At 40.8% G+C, this 23,774-nt stretch overlaps 1 protein-coding gene across 2 annotated transcripts; it reads left to right on the top strand.

Annotated features, from left to right (window-relative positions):
- The first annotated feature begins 4,788 nt into the window (after positions 1-4,788).
- FAM98A (family with sequence similarity 98 member A) lies at positions 4,789-23,769 on the top strand. Of its 2 annotated transcripts, none has more exons than XM_026122978.2 (9): positions 4,789-5,038; positions 5,322-5,397; positions 8,397-8,545; positions 10,135-10,269; positions 13,217-13,401; positions 15,804-15,884; positions 17,314-17,430; positions 20,144-20,311; positions 21,903-23,769. In XM_026122978.2, exons 2-9 carry the CDS (start codon positions 5,345-5,347, stop codon positions 22,650-22,652), a joined length of 1,638 nt encoding a protein of 545 aa, XP_025978763.1. In that variant the 5' UTR covers positions 4,789-5,038; positions 5,322-5,344; the 3' UTR covers positions 22,653-23,769. The 2 variants fall into 2 exon arrangements, with proteins under 2 accessions (XP_025978763.1, XP_025978762.1); XM_026122977.2 differs by lacking the exon at positions 4,789-5,038 and adding an exon at positions 5,052-5,130.
- Positions 23,770-23,774: the final 5 nt, after the last annotated feature.

Genomic DNA, 23,774 nt, shown 5'->3' with positions numbered 1-23,774 from the left:
CTTCTGGCTGGTTGTAGTGTAAAACCAACCAACCAATCTCTGGCATTTCAGAGACTAGTCCAGCTGTGGATAGACTCAACCCTGCTACTGAGATGCAACTGGTAACAGAATTAAGAGGGCTGGGTGGATAAATGGCTACTGGAGACAGAAATGGGACCTGAGGAGAATGAGGGGGAAAAAAAGGAGAATGAAAAAGGCATTGAGAGAGCAGAAGGACTGATGGAAAAAAAACAGGACCCGACAGAAGAGTAGTAAAGACTGAAGGAAGTCCCAAGAGCTGAAAGTAGTCAGAGGCTGGAAGAGAACTGGGAGGAATGTCATACGTGCTTGTCCTTTTCTTAATCTTCCCTACATATCTGGTTTTAGTTAATATTACCAGCAGGCTACTAGGCTATCTAGACCTTGGTTTGACCCACTGCAGATTTCATTTTGCCTCTATCATGGTGATTTTTGGCAACCACAGGGCAAACAGACACAACTGCGGACAGATGAACAGACTTTAATACTGTGAAATAACCTGGCTGTATTGAAATAATGCCCGCCTTAATGTTGTCATCTTCAGCCAGGTTTCCTATGGAAGCGAGGCTTAAACCATCAAGGTGTGCGTCTTTGAACTCGATGACCCATTCCAGGCAAGTTTAACCAGCCTCCTACATACTGAAGCCCGATCCTTTTGGTGCAAAGCTGAAGAAGTTGCAGCTTCACGTTATTATATGCTAGAGAATCCTTGCAGGGCAAAGTCCTGTGTCTTCAGTCAGAGCTCACATCATCCTAGGCACCAAAACCAATCAGTCACAACAGGTAAATCCACAGGAAACCAGTTGTGTCTCTGTTAAATGACAATTGCCATAAGATCAGTGGAGCATTTCACACCTCTCATGGCTGCTGTGCAGCCTCAGGTGATGCAGGGACTGCCAGCTTCCTTAACCTGTAAGTCACATCCTGAGAGCAGCTGACCAAGAGCCACTGTGTGCATTCCACATCCCTCTAGCACTGAGGGGAAGAGGGGGCCCAGGAGGAATTTACAGGGGTCCAGTCACAGTGGATATGACTGCAGCAGCCTCTGCTGGTTTGGTTCTTCCCACAGGGGAAATTGTTACCCTGTAACTCTTCCCACACTGGCACAGCCTAGCTGGCTATGTTATGGCTCCAGGCTGCAGTTAAATTGCCTAAGGATTACATGGACTTCTAGAGCTATAGCTCTCTTGAAGTGGCAGTGAGAAGGCAAGGAGCTGTAACAAACCTGAGCCAGGAAGGGGAAAACGCAAGGCAAGTTCAGCTCAGTTCTGCAGCCTGAGAAGTCTTCTGAAGCCTTTGGATAGCCCACGAAAACCAACTACCCCACTTACAGCTCTTGCAGGAGCTGAAAACCAGAGTCCATGCTGCTCTCAGAAGTAACTGTTCTGCAGAGCTGTGGATCTCCCTGCTTAATAGCAAACTATTTAGGACAAGATTAATTTGTTTCTGAGAAGCACCATGCACCTTGATATTGCAGTATGAGTGATCTTGGCCTGTTTCATACTGGCTACCCAGGCTTAGCCTAGACATGGGACATAAATAGCTGTGGCTGAAACTCTGGTGTTGAGATGACTGAACAAATCGATTTACTCAACTTTTAGTCAAGTTAAAAGTCTTGCTATCAGTTCAATAACAGCAGATCCTGTACAAAAGTCTAGTTTTTTTTATGTAGTACTTGTATTATTCAGGCACTTTTAAAAAAGAAAAAACACAAGTTTGACATTCTGAAGAATTCTCTAAGCACACATTTAATAGAGGCCAGCCTGAAAAGGTCAGAATTACTCTTTGTACTTTTTTTTTGGCCTGGATTTGCAGGTACAGATAAACAGGCCCTTACCTCCTGCTTGTTGGTATTGTAGATCTAAATGACCCTGTCAAAGTCAGTGGGAGTGTTTCTCTTGAGTTCAGAAGGACTCGGTGCTGGTGAGTATTAGATGGGAGGTGAAACAATTAGTACAAAATTAGTTTGTTCTTATGCCCAAAAGATCATGGTATACAAAGTCAGAGCAAACTCCTCAGAGTTAAATCTCAAGTGAATTTACAGGTACACTGTAACTAATATAAAGCGGTTTGTTAAATAAACTTCTTGCAACACATTTGCAAAACACGTGCTTTCCAATTCTGTTTTCCGTAAAGAGTTTGGCAGAGACACATTTCGCTGGAGTTGTCACCTCACAGGTAGCTTTGCTGTTAGGACAGGAATGTCACATCATTGGAAAACATAAAAATAGGGGCAGATGAACTCACTCAACTGTACAATTAAACTAAGAAGACCACAATGCACTCAACCAGTAAAAACATTGTTTGTAGTGCCCTCAAAATGAGCCTTATTTGTGTAGCTGGTCAGTTCATAGGACGGTGGTGCACCTACAAACCAGATACACCAACTGAAATCAGGGTTTCATCTAGTCCAGTATTGCATTTCCAACACTGGCTCTAAGCAGATGCTTTGCGAAGAGTAAGAACAGGAAAAACACATAAAATACTCGTCTCTTTTCCCCACCCAAATATTCTCCCGGTATTTTCAACTCATCGGACTTCCTGATCCTGATGTAATTTTTCAGTTTAGTAACTGTCAGTAGATCTCTTATCCACATACTTGTTCAGTTGTCCTATGAGTCCATGTGATCTCAGAGCCACAATGTCCTCTGGAGACAAGGAGCTGCTGGGATTTATGCCAGATTCCTTGCCAAACAGCAGCTAGACCATGCTTAAAGAATATTTGGCTGGTGAATGACCAAAATTTCAGGCAAAGCCTCTTCTAGTTATTTGGGCCACAAAATTAATGTTGCTTTACCAGCTTCCCAGTATAGCTCTACTTCCAATGCGGTGACATGAGCTCAGGAGGCTCACCTGGTTTCAGCATCCTCACCTACAAGCCGCATGCAAGCTCCAGGACAAGGGAGGTGCACCCAGATGTGGCTCAGCAGAGACCTCTCCCAAACTCACTCCAGTTACAGATGCAGCAACATTCGCCTGGTGCCCAAAGCAGCTAACAGCCTAAGTGCTTTCTCCATCTCAAAACGATGATTGCTGTATACTGTTATCACAAGACAGCAAAAAAATTCCCTTTGGATCAGTTGGCCTGCAGCTCTGGAAAGCCATCAATTGCAAAGGAAAAGGAGCAGTAATTAGCACTTATGTGAAAAACTACTAACTATGCTTTGTGCACATCCAATCATGTAAGCAAGCCGAGCACAACCATTTTATTAAAATGCATCACAAGCCTTCAGCTGCAGTGTTGAACTTTAGAGGGAAAAAGAAAACAATCTCCCTCCTCCCTCCCCGCCAAAAAACCCCAGCTTAATCTGCCGATTCAGGCAAGGTTTCAGGACAGAACATCTGAGATATTCTGAGTAAATCCAGAATGAATGGACTAAAGTAAAAGCAGGAATTTCTTATAGACAAGCTTTGTGCAGGAGCGATAAGGCAGCTTGCCAGGAACATAATGGATTATTTTTTAAAACTGAAATTGCCTACGGCTACTCTTTACCAACCATGATACAAGTAGAAGCACATAGGCAAAGAAACAGAAGCACGCATATTAGTCCTTTCACATGTCAGTTCTTAATCTTTAGGAGGTAATTTTCTCCTGACCTAGCAGACTGATCTATCTTTAATAGCAAAGCCAGCAATTGAGCCACCTGTTTGTGAAACATTACTTCTTTTTAGCCCTTCGAGGTACTGTGTTTCTTCTTCCCACCTATCTTGAGGCTACAAGATACTTCCTTGCTTGACTGCAGTTCTTCTTTATGCCTGCCAAGGGTGATTTCACAAAGTATAAGCAGCCAAAACTCCTCTGCTGGAGCGTCAGCTCACTGCTGTTGAAGGGCTGGAGTTATTTTTAGCATTGACGCTCTTGGCTGACATGGCCTAGCCTTTATAACATAAGGTGCTCTCTCATGCACGCTTCCCTATTGGCACTGACGTGCTTTCTGTGGAACTGCCGTGTTTCAGGCAATGTGGTACTGACTAAAAGAACCAGAAAGAGCAGGCAAAAGTATGCCCTATCCCATAATTGGGTTTTCTATTACAAATGCAGCACCTTCATCCATTTGCATGGTTTTCCTTCAGATGATGCTAGCAACTAAGCAACTGAGGGAACTACACAGTGTTCAGCAACTTTCTTTCCTCCTTGTTTAAAAAAAAGACTTAAAAAAAGGGGCCAGGTCATAACCTTAAGCAGTCATACTATTAGCATAAAGTCAGGCAGACTGTTCCAGCCAGCACTGCTTCAGCATTTTCAAAAGCCACCTTACTAATGGGACACTGGCGCCTGGCCCACCTCGGCGCCCCGCAGAACCGCCGAGGGAGAAGTCAGGTCCGCACCAGCGGCGGCTTCGCCCTTCCTTGCCACAGACGCGCTTTTCACCACAAGCCCCTGCCCCACGGCCTCCGCCGGCGCCCCACGGCGGCAGGGCCCGCCCCACCAGCGCCAAGCTCTCCGGGCCGCCCCCCTAAGCCCCGGGCACCAGCCCCAACTCCGAGGGGATGACAAAAAGCGCCCTGGCGCAGCAAAGCGCCCCACACGACGACGGCCATGACCCCACCACCACCCAGGAAATGGTGGCAAAGGAAGACCCGGGCCCCGCTGCCCTACGGCAGCCACAAGGCCCGCCCAAAAGGAGCTCTGTATGCTGGGATTTGTAGTCGTCATGGTGCCGCCGGGCCCTCATAGGCGGAGAAGCGCTCGCTCACTAATGTAATCTGACCCTTCTCCCGCCCCGTCCCTTTCTCCTTTTCCAGCTTTATGCGCGCTACAGCTCACACCAGCACATTCCAGCGTGGGTTCCACGGGAGGGAGGAGTCCTTTCCCAAGGCCTGCCCGCGACGCCGCCTGAACAGAAACATGGGATCTTTGGCTCACCTTTGGATTCCGCCTCCCAAAACACCCAGGCGCTCGTCGGCACATCCTCGTCTCATTTAGCAGCGCGATCTGGCGCGGCGGGGAGGCAGGAACCGCCGCAGAAGGCGACCACGCCAATCAGGCAGCGCGCGCGGGCAGTCCGCTAGGAGCCGGGTGAGGGGTCATGCCGGGGACCTGCTCTCTTCCCCCTCCCCCACCCTGACATGCCAACCCGGCAGTCGGCGGCGTAGCAGCGCGCGGGCAGTGTACGTGGGGCCGGCGCGCGGCGGCGGGGGGGCCTCGGCGCGCGGCGGGGCGGGCGGGCGCGCACACTGAGGGCTCTCCCGGACGGGTGGGGGCGGGGCGGGGCGTAACGGTCGAGCTCCGCCACCCCCACGGTGGGGGGCGGCGGCGGGGCCCGCGGGTGGTGAGGTGCTGAGTGCCGGCTCTCGCGCAGGTTCCCCCTGTCCCCGCCGCAGGATGGAGTTCGAGCTGCTGGAGAGCGACGTGCTGGAGTCGCTGGAGGACCTGGGGTAGGTGCCGGGGGCTGGGGGGGCCGGCGCGGGCTGGGGGGGGGGCTGTGCTGCGGCCGCGGGCGGCGGCGCCCCCGGGAGGCCGGTGTCCGCAGGGGCCCCTGTCGCGGGAGCGCGGCTGTCTGCCTCGCCCCGGGCCCGGCGCGGGCACCTGGGTCTCCCGGCTCCGCAGCGGCGGTATCCCCTTGGTCACGACAGCCTCGAGGGTGCCGTGCCTGCAACTAGGCCGCTGGCAGCGCCGGCCTGGCGTAAGGAAAGCGCAGAGCCGGGCAGGCTAGTTCTAGCTGTAAAGTCTAGATGGGTGTTTTCCCCCTTTGCTGAGCCTCGGTTTCCCTGCCTGTGGTGAAGTGTTCTCATCGGCGAGCCCCTGTTCCATAGCACTGTCCTGGCTCTGGTGGGGAATGGAGAGAGAGAAAGCTTTTCAGAGACATGAGGGGAGGGGATAGCTTTTGGGCTTCGATTCTTGTGAAAAATAATAAATGGTGAAAATAATAAATGAAACAGTATTTTCTCTTTAACTGCTTTTTTATAACATAAGAAGCTTCTGTTGTTTAATCCTATTACTTTGTCAGAATCAGCCAAGGTTGTATAAATATGAGAGAGAGCAAGAGGAACATGTCTTAGTGTAAGCACATCTGGCTGTAAACTGTTGGGGGCTCAGAGAAGAGGCCATTACTTTTACTGCTGCTGGTTCTATGCACACAGCTGTATTTACTCACCTTGGCTGCATTCCCATAAATCACTTTGTTGGAGCATAATGACTGTAGCCACAAAGATTATGTTTCTAGGCTAAGTTGGTGATGATAGCTCCAAAGCCTGACAAATAGGCTTCTGTTCTGGCAGGTATTTGTTTGACTGAAACATGAAAAGGTCTCTGTCATGATGCAAATATGGTAAACTGCTGCTTTTTTTTTTCCTGCCATATGTTTGAAAGGATATTACTGACTTGAAGGAGTTGTGATTTGTGTAGTAATTAGAGGAGTGATTAGAAACTCTTGCTGTTGATTCTTGACATTTTCAAATAGATCAAACAAGGAAAACGGATTAACAAAAATAATTTATGTCAATGAAGATACGGGCAGCAGTGATTGTAAAGAAAATTTGGGAGGCAAAAGACAGAGGGCTTTGGCAGTAACAGTAACAACCTGGAAGACTGCTACATGCAACCTAAAAGATTTCTGTCAGTTTCCTTGTGTTTGTACAGGCTTGGGGGGATTGGAGTTTTTAAGTTTTGACAGTAATTCCATTATCCTTTGAAGTTCAACATATATTTTCCTAACTAAATACTGAAGACCTTATTACTTGATTTTTGTTTAATAGCATTACACTTCATTGAGTTGCTTGTTTCTTTTTGTATTTGTGTGAGAGGTGCTCTAACAGTGGCCCCTTCCCTTCTAAGGGAAGTTCAGTTTGTTGAACTGTTGAAAAAGCAAACAAATCAGATATCAAAATGATACTGAAGAGGAGTGTAGCTCTAGAATGTACACTCTTGGAGGGGGGCAGGAATGGAAGCACATGCATGGAAGCTTTTAAAGAGCTTGAGAAGAAAAAGGCTGGCAAGGAACCTGCAAGTTGGATTACCGGCTGAATAGCTGCGTAGCTGAATCATGTTTATTGGAGATAATACAGTTAAGATGTCATATCTATCAAAGAAAAACTTCAGAGAAGGGGCCTCTAACATGAGAAATGACTTAAATCCAGACCCTGCCAAAGCAAAAGGCTTGTCATCACTTCAGTTCTACTTAGAGCTATAACCTGATGTTTTTGTTTTGAGTCCTGTGTGTTCTCATGCACATGTAAGTCTGAGTTTGCAGAGTGGGACTTAAGCTTGCTCTAAGTAGCCTGTTGGAATTGCATCTGGCCTGCTGTGATAACACAGTGGGGATGCAGTACATCAAATTATAACTTCCCATCAACTGCTAGCAGATTAACTCTGTATCACTAGTTAAGCAGCCCTTTGGGGTAAAAGTTACTTGGAGTGTGGTTTCTCTATTTTGGTTGGATGAAGCTATTACAGTGAAGACAAGCCCTTTATATGTGATGTTAATCACAAGAATAAAGTGTGGAAAGATAGTGTTTTAATTTGCTCTTTGAGAGATTTGCTACTTCTGAGATTTGCCAAGAGTTGACTGAACTCACTGGGTTGCTATGACATGATGGGTGACTTTACACTGCAAATTTGAAATAGCAATTCCAGTTGATTATGTTCACTTTTGGATGTCCTTCTGTTCTGGGTGCGGTACACAAAAGTGATATTGTGGATTTTATACTCTGGTAAGCTCTTAGTTTGTTCCTCTGCCTGGTTAATAAGGGTATTTCTCCCTCCTCTCCCCTTAGCAAGGGGTCAGTAATCAGATGTCCTGTAAACTACATCTTCTAAAATCAGTGCTGTAGAATCATGCTTTCTTACTGTAGGCCTGAATTTGGTTTAGGTTGTCTATGTGAATAACTAACTCCCATTTGTTTTTCTAGTGCCAATTTAAGAAGGTAGTTCTTCAAAAGAGGATTTTGTTTTGTTGATCTTTTTTGTAACATTTGTATCTTTTTTTGTTTTTGTTTTGCATGGCAACCCTTTAATACATGATAACAAATGGCAGGAAAAATGCATTAGTCAAGCAGTAATTTTTCAACATACTGTAAAGCAGTGTTCAAGAATGAGACTTTAGAACTGCAGTAGCCCTAGATGAGTATATTGTAATGTCTTAATGAGATAGAGAGAAGCTGCAGCTGTATGTAGTAGCATTTTCCAGGATGAAACATTTGATCCATGATATTTTGTGACAAAGTCTTTTTCTCAGTAGGCAAATGTGCACAGAAGTGCTGGGTTTATTCAGACATTTTCAACATGCTTTTTCTCATAGTTGAATGCAGTTTAGACCTTCAGCATTCCAAGTGTGGTGAGGGTGTAGCTCTTAATATGTATGCAGCATAATACAAATCTACACAGGTCACCAGTCATAGCAGGCTTTAATAAATATTGCTTTTCTTTTACTTGTCAGTTACAAAGGTCCACTGTTAGATGACGGAGCGCTGGCTCAGGCGGTCTCTCGTGGAGCCAGTTCCCCTGAATTCACCAAACTCTGTGCTTGGTTGGTATCTGAGTTACGACTATTCTGTAAACTAGAGGAAAATGTGCAGGCAACTAACAGTAAGTATCCATAACTCTAGCACAAACGTGCAGTTGATGTGTGTTCTTGCATGCTGTAAAGATTTACAGAATTGCTAAATCTGTTGTACCAGGGGGTGTTATCTGCACACTGTCAGATCTTGGATATTTTCTGTTTCAGTGTTCAAGCTTGCCTAATGAGCAGCCAATAGAGGCTGAATTAATAGTGAGAATCAAACAGTCCTTCTCCTGAAATTAGCTTTTTCTTTTAATTGTTCAACCACAGAGGTTTTTTTTAAGTTCTCAAGTGAGTTTGAGGAATTTATTATTATTATTTTAATTAGATCATGAGAATATCTTTCGAATCATTTGTATGAAACTTCGATGTAAGGAATATTTACCATTCATCTCATAACTAGAGTGAATTTATTATCTTTTTATTATTGGCTGCCTTAAATCCATCTTTACTATGTATTTTTCCTTTTTTATGAAATGCTTTGTGGGAAAGAGCTTGAAAATGTCTGTTTTTCCTTTTGATGGAGGAAGCAAGCCCTAACTTTTTTGAAGAGTTGTTATTTATGGTCAACTACTTGTGCCATTTTACAGATTAAATTGTTAAGTTGGTATGATAACCTGTACTCCTGACTATCTAACATACTAACTCTTAATGCATTAATGAGTTTAACTTTCCATTTACTTAGTGCCCAAAGATTGCTCCCTTTCCCCTCAACATCTGTTCTGTCACTCTTCTTTCTTCTTGCTGTTTCTCACATGTCCATCCCTTCGTCTTTGAGTTTGTGACTCCCTGTCTCTGTAGCTACTAGAGAAAAGGGTATGCTGTATTCTGTAAGGTTCCTACTCGTTTTTATAAAAATACAATTCAGCAATATTCTAACACCTATTTCAAATTCTCTGAACCACAAGGATAGGTATATTTTTATCTATAGTATCATCAAGTCCTGTCTTCATTTTGTGTAACTTGAGTTTATAAATAACAGATGTTTTAGACAGAAGTCCCTTTTCAAAAGAAGAAAACTGATAATTTTCCTTTACCATTATGTTTTGCTTAACTTGGCTTAACAAGTTAAGATCAATTTCACTAGCAGTGCTTAAGTTCTGACACAAACATCAATCTAAGCTTTGTCTTAAATGACTTAATTATTTTGAAAGGATACTAATACAAAATAACATCAATTGACAACATCACATGTGAGTTCACAAGCAGAGGAAGTTAAAGATAGGAAAGATCATAAACCCAATTATTCACGACTTTACAAACATCTTAGATAATCCTAGTAATGGGAACAGTTAATTGATGCTTAAAATACCCCTGTAGAATTTGTGATGTCTTTAATGTCACTTTTCATTGTAGAAGTTGCCAGTTGTTAGTTATTATAGCTGGGGAAAGCTGTCAAAGTGACAAACATCACAGCCCCAAACAGGTTGTGCTGTGTCTCTGAGAAACCCGAAGAATGCATTTGACTTTCATTAAAAGCAGGACTTTTATGTTAATTAGTAACTGGAGCAAAGCATTGTTTATTTTTAAACAAAGCAAATTCTCTCTGGCTATGGTTAGAATGATATACATTAGCTGGGAACCAGTTATTCTTTTTTTCTTTTCTTTTTTTAAGGTCCAAACGAAGCAGAAGAGTTTCAGCTTGAAGTGAGTGGGTTACTAGCTGAAATGAACTGTCCATATGCATCACTAACTTCAGGAGATGTGACAAAACGCCTTCATAATCAAAAGAACTGTCTCTTGCTGCTCAGTAAGTTAAAAGGGTGCTTGAAAGCAAATTTGCGTTTGTGCAAAGAGTCATGCTACTATTTCTTGCACTTGATGAGATACTGCAGAATATAATATGGGGTGTTTCATATCACACTGTATAAAAAGTGGTTATGGGAAATTGTTATAGTTTTTATTTTCTGTAACTTACAGTGTCAGAATATTATACTTTTGGGTCTCGTAAACTTACCAGTCATTCCTTATCCAGTGTATGATAGAATATATTCTGAGAATTAACCTTTTTCACATTCACTAGCAAAAAGCCTGTCCTATTACATCTCAAAAGGTACTTCCAAGAGGGAATCATTCAAAGATTTCTAACAGGATTTAGCACTTTGTTCAAGAAGGTCACAAAAATGACCAGTTACGTCAGGTGCATCGTTTTGAAGCTCCAAGCATGGTCTGATCTGCAAGGTGAAATTAGAAGATTTGTGTTTTCCTACACTCCAAAAACAATTGGAGTTGCAAAAAATAGGATGTGTTTTGTCCCTACTCTGGTTCTTTTGATCATCTAGTGAGTAGCTTCAATATTGCTTTCTGCTGCTTAAAAAGAAGTGAGCAGTAGCAAAGATGATGTCCTTTTCATTTTCCATCCAGCAGCTCTGAATATCTAAATTGATTTCAGTCTATTTAGGAAATGTAAGGGCAGAAGAAATAGTGCTTAATTTGGGAAAAGTGTGCGATGTTAATTTATGTAAAAAAGGATTATTTTTACAAGTGTTAGAAATTGTAATACCAATTTCAATCTGATCTTAAAGTCAACATAAATTAATGTTTTATTTGCTTCCTCACTGTGGAATGCTCAGTTGCTGCTGGTTCCCTAACTTTTCGAAGCAGAAGTGTATATTTCCACTCTCAGCTGAGATGTAAGAAATGAATTAGACTAGTTTCCTGTATTTCAACAATTGGGGAAGGATTGTAGTAGTAAGGCTTAATCTAAATTTGATTTGATAGTGTGTTCTCAGATGAAGTGAGGTAATTATCATATTTAAAGTATTTTGTAGATCAAACACATTTGTCTCTCAGGTTATTTATTCTCTGTAAGCCAAAACTTTCGATAAACTTGGCCTTTCTGTGACAAACAGTTTATCCCAGAGGTTCTCTATGATCTAAGTTTTGAAAATATAAGGCCATGTTCAGAAGTCGAATTCTGGTGTCCCATGTGACAGGAATTCTGTGTTTAGTGTCAAATGTGGAATTGAAATTGATGCCAAACTCCTTCTGTGTGTAGCATGATAACAATACCTAAAGCTTTTGCATAGCTTTCATTAATTACCGTAACTGATTAGGTGTCCTGCTGTATGGGAGCCCTAAAACCAGATTTTTTCAGAAAAATAGGGAAAAACATTAGGTAAGTGAATGCTGGGATATTTAATATTTTGCCAAAACACTGCAGCTAATGTCAACTGGAAGATGTAGCAGTATTGCTGGGAGAAGCAAAACATCAAGTGAGCGTAAATACGTAGGATTGCCTTGGTTTGTGGGATTAGGAGAATGCAATGTTAAGTACTGGCATTTGCAAAAAGAAGAAGTACAAGGAAGAAAAGTTTCAGACTGGCTCAGAAAAGGTCTACAAAAAAACAATCACTATTTGGAAAACATGTATGTCTTGTGGTAATAGACTTAAAATTTCCAGTCTTTGTCAGAGGAGGGTGAAGGTAGCTTGGATGTGATCTCTGAATTCTTGAAACAGAAATTTCTGCTACTAGTTTATTTTATGCCATATCAGAAGCTCCTGTAAATAATTGAAAGTTGAAGATAAGACAAATCTGTATAAAGCACAAGCTTAACTATTGAAACAACTTGCAAAGTATTCTTCATTATTCTACACATCTTAAAAATTTTATAAATTAAAAGATGTTCTGCGGCGTTAGCAGAAGACACGTAGGCTGGAGGAAATTCTAGAGATCATTATAATGCTTTGTTCAGGTCTTAATCCTTGGTCTATCCTAGTTTTAGAGGTAATAAGGTTGACTTGAACAGTACCACATGCTATTGTATAGTTAAGGGTGTACATCCCTGCTCACAAGTCTCTCTCTCTCAGTGCAGTAATATATATTTCCATCCCTACTATAAAAAAAAATTATTTAAGTTACTGTTATGGTCACCCAGTATGATTCAAAAGAAAAGCGTTCTTAGCATGTGTATTTTTTCAATTGAAACTTCAAGTTGTGAAAATTGCAAACAATGGCTGTGTGCTAAATCTGTAGCGCTATAACCTAAGCTGTAATGCTGGAATTGTGGATGTAGATCATACGCAGTTCTGTGACTTTAATTTTTTGTTTGGTTGTTTGATAAAGGAGTTTCAATGTGATGGTAGGCTCTTGCTCCTATGCTATTTAAAAGCACTGAAGGCTTTCTAGCTTCAATTTCATCAGTTAACTGCCTTCTTTTCTGGAATTGTAAATCTGAATTCTCAACGGTACTTTAAAAAGTGGATTTTCTTCCACTCTGCCTCTTGCCTGGAGAAGCAGTAAAGGAGATTTATCCAGCATTTCACTTTTCTTTACTCATTTCCTTGCTTTTTTCACCAGAACATGAAGGAGTACTTGCTTGTCTAGATTAAAGTGCATGTCCCAGTCCCTCATCCTGCTTACTTTCATGTTCCTAGTCTCCTGTCTTTGCTGGGCAAAGCCTGAAGGAAAAGAGTTGTACTCTGAACTCTGTAATACCTGTTGGAATCATGGGGATACTCTCCAGGCTTTAACTGGTCGTACTAAACCTTTCCCATGATTGTTGTGGTTCTTGCCTTGGGCTCAATAATTACTAGAAACATGAATGTTCTTTGGATACCAAAATTATACCCCTAACTCTTTCTAAAATGCTCTATTTGCAAATTTGTTGGTTGTAAGCACTTGAATTCTCTCATTGGTTCTAAAATATTTAACTCTGCTGTATCTGATGCTGAAATCTAATTTTTCTTACCCCAGCATACCTCATCTCAGAACTGGAAGCTGCCAGAATGCTGTGTGTGAATGCCCCTCCTAAAAAAGCACAGGAAGGAGGTGGCAGTGAAGTCTTTCAGGAGCTAAAAGGCATATGTATTGCTTTAGGCATGTCCAAGCCTCCAGCCAACATAACGATGTTCCAGTTCTTCAGTGGAATTGAAAAAAAAGTAAGATCCAAAGGAACAAAAGTAGAGTATTTACAATATTACTGTTTTAATGAAAAATAGTTTTGCTACCAGGGCAAGATTTGTGTCTTTTGAAACTCCAGTGTTTGAATTGAATGGTTTACTGAGTGTGTTGAGAGTCTGAATTTTGAAAACTAATTTAAAGGCTTTTTCCACGCCAAGGCATGAGGTCAGGGACTACTGCTGTCATTGCCTTAAAGGGTGATGTATTTCTTACGCTGCTCTAATTTTAATGTCATCACCTATTGCAGGAGACTTGGAAAATACTGGACTTAAGCCTCAGGAAGAACATTGAGGAGAAATGTATTCTAAGCAATATTTGCACCTAAACAAACTTCTTAAGGAACCGACTGTTTTAAAAATCTTTAGGTTAAAAGGTGTTATAATTAAAGTCAAGTTTACACCTTTTCCATAAGGCTTTTATCAGTTCTTGAGGGTCCAGGTATTTTCATGTTTCTTTCTATGTATGCATTCTCCAGGTTGTTCCCCTCCCCCCCCCCCAAAGATTTTTTGTTTGTATAGCTTTTATAAAACAGAAAAAATCAAGTGGAATGGATTATACAGTGCACAGATCAAAGGTGGGGGACAAAGTGTTTAAGATGTAGTAAGTGTAGGGGTTTTTTTGGGGGGTGGGGGAGCAATGCTGCAGAAATAAACCTTTGCAAACTTTAAAGGACAGAAATAGCTATCGGAAATACTTTCAGAGAAGTTTTTTGACTAACCTTTTTGTCACATTGTCTTTAACCAAATCTAAGTGACTGAAAATAGCACTTTGTTTCTTTGTGAAACATCACTTTGGATGGGCCTGTTTAGGATGAAAAGGATGGTCTTCTGGTGGAAGTCCAGGGTGTGGAATGGAAGCAGATTGTTTTCTGTTTCTGATATTGTCATGGGCATTAGAAAGTTAGATGTGTAAGAAATCTGTGCTTCTATTTTCTATAAAATGGAGAAAATATTCATAAAAATGAAGTCAACAGTAGTGAGCTTTGCTGGTGGAAGAGGCACTATAAAAATACAGAATATAAAGTAGATCAGAATCTTTTTAGCATAGGAATTCTGTTATGTGCTGTTCTTTAATTTCCTTTCTTCTTACATTTTCTTGCTTTAAAATCAAACTTGCAATACTCTTAGCATTCATTTAACCATAATGATTTTGTGATCTCATTGATTTACATCATAGGTTGTGTTATTCAAAAAACGGAACAATTCTTATAGCCTAATAAGCTACATCAGGAATTTTTAACATGCAGAGTTTTTAGAAATCATATATACCTGTGGTGCTTACAGTCCAAGCACTTCAGATGTTGGTAGTATTTGAGAACCAGAAAGAAAATTTTACAAAAATGAAATACATTTATTGGATGTTAAAGAAAATACATCAGAAATGAAGTTTAGCTATATGTGAAAACTAAAACAGTGTAAGGAGTGACAGTTTTACTCTTGATTGTGTAAGGTACTGTTAAAAGATCATCTTAAAGTTTTCTTTGTTTTAAGAGTGAATTTTAGTATTATGATATTTTTTTGGTCTAGCATATGGAAATCAAGCTGCCTTTTTCTTCACACGTATGTACTACAGTTTGGAGTAGGATCTTTGTATAATTGACTCACTTAGGTAATGATCCATAACATTAAAAAAAATGATTTTTGAATAAACTGCTGCCTCTGCTATTCTAATAATACTTGGTTTTAAAAATTTCACGTTAAAGAAATTTATTGCGTTCAGCACCTTTGGAAAACTGGGTCACTGAATGTGTTAATTTAACTGCTGGAATGAAACACCCAAAGAAGTTGAAAAATGTGGGAAAGTGCAGTTTCACAACTCTAAGCTATTTTTCCTTTGATCCAAGCCTTAGTCCACACTACTGTTTCTTCCCAATGAAGTCCTTAGCAATTTAGAGGTGGAAAATATAACCAAACAGTTGTGCCTGAACTGTTTAAATCCAAATGAAATTTAAATTCCCATACTGAAGACTTTCTCCTCTTGAGACTGTAGAGGTGGGTCCTTTTTTAGGTCCTATTATGTTTTATGTAGTTTTAATGAACCTTTTTGATATGAGTTTTTTTTCTGAATTAGAAAGATGAAGTATAACATACTCTTTCTATTCTCAAGGGAAAGTTTCCTTGACGTACAGCTCACATTTAAATTATAGAGCTCATTTATAGTTTGTTTTCTTAATTTTGAAATAACTTTAGCCAAGATTGCTAGAAATATTAACGTAGTTGTTTTGCAAAAGAAATGTGATTGGTTCTCTATCCCAAAGGGAACAAGCTAGCATTGGAGGCTGCTGTGTTATGCCTGTGACCATCCAGTCCTCTCCTGTAAATTTAACCTTGAAAAGCTAGTTTTTAGCCAATGCTTATGTTTTATATACATCTCCTAACAGCTAAAGGAAACCCTAGCAAAGGTTCCACCTAATCATGTTGGAAAACCTTTATTGAAGAAACAGCTGGGACCAGCTCACTGGGTAAGTAGTTGCAGGTGTTGGAGCCTGTTTCCCTTGTTTGAGCATAAAAAGTATTAATCTTGATTGCATGGAATATTACAAAATGATTTTTGACTCATCTGTTTTTAAAGACAGGAAGACAATTTCTTGCAGTATTTCTACATATATGATGCAGTAAATGTTCAGTGACTTTGACTGGATCTTTCTTAGGCTTCCCTTGACAAACATTAGCTTTCCATACATGGATATATGTACGGAGGCTGGCATGAAATTTTCCAAAGTAAAGGAGAAAGTTTACAGTGGTGGCAGAGCTGCTCTGCTGCCCTGTATCTTTGTGCAATGATTTAAGGCTTCCTCTCCTGCCCCTTGCCAGCACGGTGTGTATGACCTAGCCATGCTGAGATGGTATGATATTTCCTCCTGTGCCTTCTTTCCAAAGAACCTGGGTTCCTCTCCTCATTTCCTCCTCTCTTTCTGTGCTTGTATAATAGTCTACTTCCTTCATAGCCTTCTCTCCCAGAAGCAGTAGGTGCACAGGTGGAGTCTTAGAGAGACACTGCGTCCAGGTGGTAGAGGCATGATAGTCTTTGGCTAGGATTTCATTTTGTCACCTGCTGTTCCAGGATGATGGCGCCTGGGGAAGATACTCTAAGATTGATGCTGAACCAGCACACAGTGCTACAGCTGCTACTGCAGGCTGCTGAGAGTCTCTCTCTGTCTCTTGCTTAAGGCTTAAGATACTCTGTCCCGAACAGACTTCTCTCTTAAATGCTTATATTGCCTGGGCTGAATGTAGGCCGTTGAGATATCTTGATGCAGGCATCAGGCAACAGATAAACAATTTCTGTAATGGTACATACCTCAGCTATTGCTCTGACTAGACCATTGTGTGCTACCATGTGTGCTTCTAGTGACGGCTTTTCCCTGTAGGTCACTTTGTTGCCTTGTCTGTACTGCGGATTGTGCTTTAATCAAGATCTTCTTAAAAGTACTCTAGTTACTTTTAATGGTGTATCTCTTTGTATTTAGCTTGCTTGTTTTTAAGAAAGCAAGGACTCACAATTGCCTAGGACTTGAATGTGTGTCCCTTTATCTCCTTTAGCTTGTTTTGTCTAGTACTTTTTCACTCTTTTGCTTCTGTCTTGGTGAGTGTTGAGAAATGCACCAGCAGTGTATGCAGCCTTTTTTACATTCCTTACAAGCAACAGGCAGCTGTACCTGCTAGAGATGGTACAAGGGTGACTGCGAGGATAAGAAGGCCTTTGAAGCCTTCAGGAAAATAGTGTTAGCAGACATATTGCTGTGGGCCCATTTAACAAGGTGGATAGCTATGGACTTAGCCCTGCTTAGTATCTGCATGTCTGATTGTCTTCTACCCTCACAGTTTGCTGTCTTAAGTAGAAACACTTTATCTATAATCCATATTTATGTTTGCAAATTTTTGTTCCAGGAAAAAATTGAAGCAATTAATCAAGCCATAGTCAATGAATATGAAGTCCGAAGAAAACTATTAGTCAAACGTTTGGATGTAACTGTGCAGTCCTTTGGCTGGTCAGATAGAGCTAAGGTACAAATAACTTTCTGTGAAGTGCTGTGCTGGCTTATGGTTATGCTTTATAATAAGTATCTCTGGAAACCTGCTTTGTTTTTTCACCTTTCATAATTAAGAAATAATCAGAGGAGTTAGCTGGTTTTGGTTTGAGTTTCTGAAGAAGTCTATGACTATGTAAGCTGATTACAAAATTTTATTTTAAACTGATTTGTTGTTGGGACTGAAAAACAGCATGTAAAGATGGACTGTCTATAACTATAGACTGAAGCAGAAATCTACAGTTAAGTAGGTCAGTACAGAATATAATGAGACATTACTAATCCAACTATTAGCATTGAGAGCACTGTAATGTGAATCTTTCAAGTGCTGAGTTTATGTGATGGTAGGAAAGCACCTTCCTGTTGACCAGTCCTTAACTTTGTGCTGTCCACAGTGCTCAGATTTCCTTAACTCAAAGTGTATCTGCAAGCACAACTCCACAGATGCATATGTGAAAAGCTGCTATGGCACTACTTGTTCTCTTACCTCATAGACAGGGTAACATTTTGTTATGTGCTGCTTTTGTCTTTGAACTGTGCAAGTGGCCGTGACATGACATCTCTTCTCTCTGAATATAAATTATGTGGTTATTCTGCTTTTTAAAATTATTACATGTTTTCCCTATTTCTTATATTTGTAGTGAAAAGGGAATGAACATCTTAAACATAGTAGAAGAAGATCTATTAAACTGGTATTTAGGACTAAACCAGATCTGCTACAATGCTGTAAATTAGATGGTGCTGGCAGTGTTTGAGACTGAGGAATTTAGTCATAAACTGTGACACATGAATTGTCAAGTGTTTTTTCTTGGTAACTGATTAATTCAAAAAGCAACTGCATTTTAATAATAAAACGTCCCCTCTCCCCTTTCCTGCCTCATCACCTAAACAGGCTTCTGCTGGTGTCTTTTCTCTTGAACCTAGCATTCTTCAGATTTTTCAGTAGAAAACGATGTAAGAACTGTCTGATTCTTTGAGTGTTTTAGTAGTGATTGAAAATAGGGAAAAAGTATGGTTTAGGTTAAAAAACAGGCACTTATAGTTGTGTTATAGCTTTGACATCCGAATCTGTTTTTTTTTCTAGGAGAAATCCCAGGTGCCTTTGAACTTGATCAGCTACACTAAATTCTTTCATGGAAAAACACCAATTGTTTATGTACTTTTATATTTATTGAGATGCAAATCTAAAGTTGTTAGGACCATAACAATAAAAAAATGGCGTAGTGTCCTGGACATGCAGTACAGTTTGTTTCAATAGTAACTTTTCAGCAATGCTTTAATGTGTGATGGTCACTTAACATTTTTAATTTTATAACCTGAAAAGTATTTAAATACAATAGTATTAACTAAGTGGTTGTTTCTCTGGATGGTAGAAACACTAGTAAAATTTTATAATCTATTATTAGCTTTTTTTAGATGGAATTTGAAGTTTTTGAACTAGAAGAATAATCTCATACTGCCAAAATACTGTGGTTGTCTTTTAAAAGTTCACAAAAGCTCAGTCAAAATTGCCAGGAAAAAACATACTTCTCTGGTGGATAGTGTTGCTCTTCCTGTCTTTAGTCAGCGTCAAGTAATGAAGTACATGTTTTCCTTAATTCTGAATACACTCTGTTTAGCCTATAATATCAAAGTATAAGATTTTTGGTTCTAAAAACTTATCCCTGAATCACATTAGTAGTACATACTCTCAACTTTTACCAGTTCCAGCTTTCTGCCTGTAGATGGAAAATAGGATTTTAAAATTTTCTCCAGAGTTCTTGCACTATCAAGAGATTTGTTGGCAAACCTAGTTTGCCTGTTCTTAGTGTTCCCGCTGTAGTCATCCAGCTGTACCTGCAGGTCTTTTGTCTTTCTGTGCATCATAATCTCTTTTGTCCTAGCTGCATCCCACATTCTACTTCGGCTGAAGCTACATGTAACTAGTGTATTAACTCATAGTTGGTAGCGCTGATTTCTGTCGATTGGACAGCTGCTATCATACTTTTGAGGAGTTTGGAAAAGCAAGTATGGTTAATGCCAAAAGGCATCAGAGGAGGAGAGATTGCATGCAAGGCAAAGCTGTCTTGTAAGCGAAGCAGATCTCATTTCTAGCTTTGGCTTTACAGTATACAAGGACAAAAGGACAGAATTAGAATAAGTACTTGAGACCTTTGGGTTCTACCTGTGCCTCTTGATGGCTTGCAGTTGTGAAGAAGCTGGCCTAAATGAAGAATGTGAAAGAGTAACACTGTCTTTTTCTACTGATACAGCGTTGGAGATGATGGTGATGCTAGTGTAACTGAAATGAGTGTGGGTCGGAGATTTGTGCATGCACAGAGGCCTGGTAGAGACTGGATACAAACATGTTTCACTTTCACTGTTTCTTAGACATTAGCGGTAGTTATGTGACAAAGTTGCATTCTGTGTTTGCCTGAGAAATAATACAGTCTATGCATAGTTTGTTAATCTTAAAATTGTCAGAAGATCGATGTCTTGTCAATTCAGTCTGAATAGTGTTTCCTGTATCACTTAAGAAATTAATTTGGCTAATGCTAGCCTTGCTACAGTGATTCTTAAAGTCACAAAGTCATTCTCATTGTTCTTTATATTAATTTATGTTCTTTTTGGAATGATGCCTGGTTCTTCTGTGTCCCATTGCTTTTTTGTTATGCTGGCTAACTGGGTTATATTTTTCTTTTCTTCAACAGAGTCAAACAGAGAAACTGGCTAAAGTCTACCAGCCAAAACGTGCCCTCTTATCTACTAAGTGCACTATTTCCATTGCAAATCTCTTGGCAGCTCGGCAAGATCTGTCAAAGATTATGAGAACAAGCAGTGGATCCATCCGAGAGAAGACTGCCTGTGCCATTAATAAGGTACCTTTGGTGACAGATAGCTAAAATTGCTTGTTCTGTTATGAATATTTAAGTAATTTGATTTAAACTTTTAAACCACATTTTCATTCCATTGAGTACAGTAATGTTTTGAATGGAGTAGTAAATCACAGTTTTTAAAAAATGTAAGTGGAAGTTGGGAATAAAGGATAAGAAACTTGGTGTTTATGTACACCAGATTATGTGCCAGTGCATTATGGGGAACTGTAGTTTCTCCCATTTAAGTTCAGAGTAATACTCCTTCTTACAGTCAGTAGAAAATTGCTCAAATATCTTTGACTGTTTTCAGTGTGGCTAGGCCTGCTCTAACATATTTCTTATCAGAATTATTGATGTTGTTATATTGCTGTTACCTAATTCTGTCAGCATATCTAGAATAATGCCTACACAGTAACTCTGTTTGTCCTGTGTAAATGGAATGTATTAAAATTGCAAACCCGGTGTCTAACTAGTTAGATTCCTCTGTATACTCAAATAAGATGATTATAGTCAAATGTATAGTTTTAGTAATAACATGGAAGAAATATGGTATAGACAAAAAATTTGTTTCAAAAAATTATGGATTTACAGGAATAATAGGCCCTCAAAAGTGTATGCATTGAACTTGAAGCTCAGTAGCTGTGTACTACAGTGTACCTGGTATGTTAATTTGTAGGTGTATGTGCATGCTTTTCTCCATTTCTAGTACTATTTGTATTTCAGGTAATTTTCTAATTCATTTAGGATTAAATGCTGTTGTGCTGTTTGTACTGACCCCCTCAACCCAAATAATTTTTGCACCTTTGTTAATGTAGTTGGAGTGTGGAAAGTAAAAGAAAGCAAGTGGTAAGACAGGTGTGACTGCATATATGTTTTGTTAGGAATGCAAGACTCTCCTGCTGCTGGTAACTTATCTCTGTCTGTTATGGATATTAAATGTTTTCCAAGAAAGTCACAGAAAGGAACAAAATAACCTACTTCCATTGAAATTTTTCAATTTGATCATTTAAGAATTTGAAACAGTGCAAGCGTTCTGCCCCTCGTCTTGCTAAATTCCTAGTTTCACAACATCCTTGGACAGCTAAAGCCCTCTAGAGTCTTTGTTCAAATCTGGTCAGCGCTGTTTGATACCTGTTTGCTGGTGTGTGAAGTTCAGGAAGTTTGTCCATATGAATGTGTGTGTCCTCACTGGAAAAATAAAAATCTTTTCATGTAGTTTACCAGAACCACCATCTTTGCTGATGGTTTCTACAGTGATTCAGTGTTCTAGTTAGGAGAGAGACTGAGTTGCCCCCTACTGATGGTGGCTTGAGATTAGCAGTTTGCACTAGTCAGCTGTTGAGTGAAAGACTGTACTGATGCTACCCAAGACTCCAGACTTGACTTGCTAGCAACCCTTGGAGTACTACATAATCCCTGTTTAATTTTTATTAATTGGAGACAAAGGTCTTTCAAACAGACAAAAATTTGTCTTGATGAAATCCCCTGAATGTTCGAACCCTTGAGCAGCTGCTCTTTGCAGTGGGTATCAGTAAGTATGGCACTTCTGTGAGGTGTTACAACTCCTAAGGCTGTTCTCCCTTTCCCTTTGCAGGTGCTAATGGGCAGAGTGCCTGACAGAGGAGGAAGGCCCAATGAAATTGAACCGCCACCTCCTGAGATGCCACCTTGGCAGAAAAGACCAGAGGCTGGTCCACAACAAAGTGGCGGCAGAGGAGGAAGAGGTGGCTATGAATCATCGTATGGAGGGCGCGGAGGTTATGACCATGGGGGTCACGACCGAGGAGGGAGAGGAGGCTACGACTCGTCATATGGAGGGCGAGGAGGTCACGAACAAGGAAGCCATGATCGAGGGGGGCGAGGAGGACGTGGTGGTTATGATCATGGTGGCAGAGGAGGAGGAAGAGGAAACAAACTCCAAGGAGGCTGGACAGATGGTGGAGGCGGTGGCTACCAGGATGGCAGCTACAGGGAGAGCAACTACAGAGATGCAGGTTTTCAAACGGGTGGCTACCATGGCGGTGGTGGCAGTGGCTACCAAGGAGGAGGCTATGGTGGCTACCAGTCGTCTTCATACACAGGAAGTGGCTACCAAGGGGGTGGTGGCTACCAGCAGGACAACCGATACCAAGATGGTGGGTCTCACAGTGACCGAGGCGGTGGGCGTGGAGGAGGGAGAGGCAGCCGTGGTGGTCGCGGTGGCCGTGGAGGTCAGGGAGGGGGCTGGGGAGGCAGAGGTGGACAGAACTTTAGTCAAGGGGGGCAGTTTGAGCAGCACTTCCAGCATGGAGGTTATCAGTATAATCAATCTGGCTTTGGACAAGGAAGACACTTTACAAGCTGAGGCTACTAAAAATTTTTGCTTCAGCAGAGCTCAGATAATAGAAACCTGTTTTCAGAGGCCTGGCTTAATGCTTCTTGAATTAGTACAGGTTTGTATGTGGCAGGCAGGATCTGTTTGGGTGGGATGTTTTGCTTTGAGTAAACTTCAGGTTTCTGTAGGCCTCTTCTTTTTCTTATCTGACTGAATTAAATGCATCATCATTCTCCACTGCACTTCAGCTAAACATAAACTAATAGCTGTGCTTTTTAGATGTTGGACTGATTTTTCTCTGCTCAGAACACTTCTATTCTTAAACTACCTGCTGTGTTTGCCTTCCACTTTGGTTAGGGAAATAACAAGATCTGTCTGGTCAAATTTATATATTGTAATACACAATGGAATTTCTGCATTCTTCCCCCTAAACATTATTCGGTTATATTCTAAAATCAGTTCTGAATATTGCTTTTGACTTGCTGGCCTGTCATTTTATTCAAGAAAATGTTACACACACATGCACGCGCACACGGTTAATTCCCTCTAACAAACAGGTTTGTTGTCTGTTATATGAGCTCTACTGTAGATGCCATGTTCGGTAGCCTTATCTTCAACTAAGCTGTTTTACCACCTGCTCAACTCTGGAGACTGACCGCCACCAAAACCTGCAAAGATCATTTAAAACTAAGCTAAATTGTGAACTGATAGTGTATGTAGGCCTGTAGTTAGGTGTAGCAATTCAAACTGACCTGCATCCATCCAAAACAAGTTGCTCCTCCTCCAAACCTAATTTTTACTTGAAATCAGCTAGAAGAAATGACAAACTGAAATTTATTTTATTTGCAAGTTAATACCACTGGCTCAGCAAATCTAGGGCAATTTGTTTTGGGGGTTGTCTTTTTTAAAGAAATGCACTACGGCCTGGGAAGATTAGTTCCTGCCTGGAGGAAGCCCTTTTATTATTGCTGCAGAAAACAAAGCCTGGCTGAGTTTGATGTTCTAATGTTTTTTTTTTCTTTACTGAAAGCCACGTAATGCTTCTTGCTGGGTTTTTTGTGTACATAAACGTTGTCAAGCTGTGAAAGAAAATGGCTGAAGGTGTGCTGTTGTATAAAAGGTGAGCAATAAAAGTATCTGTATGTTCTCTTT

This window comes from Dromaius novaehollandiae, chromosome 3, assembly GCF_036370855.1.
Source record: "Dromaius novaehollandiae isolate bDroNov1 chromosome 3, bDroNov1.hap1, whole genome shotgun sequence".
Lineage (NCBI taxonomy): Eukaryota > Metazoa > Chordata > Aves > Casuariiformes > Dromaiidae > Dromaius > Dromaius novaehollandiae.
The sequence above is the reverse complement of the archived record's forward strand: the minus strand, read 5'-3'. Positions and strand labels throughout refer to the sequence as shown.

What these genes read in the sequence shown, in the direction of transcription:
- FAM98A (XM_026122978.2), top strand. Translation starts at nt 5,345, where the DNA reads ATGGAGTTCGAGCTGCTGGAGAGCGACGTGCTGGAGTCGCTGGAGGAC. An exon ending in AAATGTGCAGGCAACTAACA is followed by an intron (nt 8,546 to 10,134) that starts GTAAGTATCCAT and finishes TCTTTTTTTAAG; the next exon opens with GTCCAAACGAAGCAGAAGAG. An exon ending in TCAGTGGAATTGAAAAAAAA is followed by an intron (nt 13,402 to 15,803) that starts GTAAGATCCAAA and finishes ATCTCCTAACAG; the next exon opens with CTAAAGGAAACCCTAGCAAA.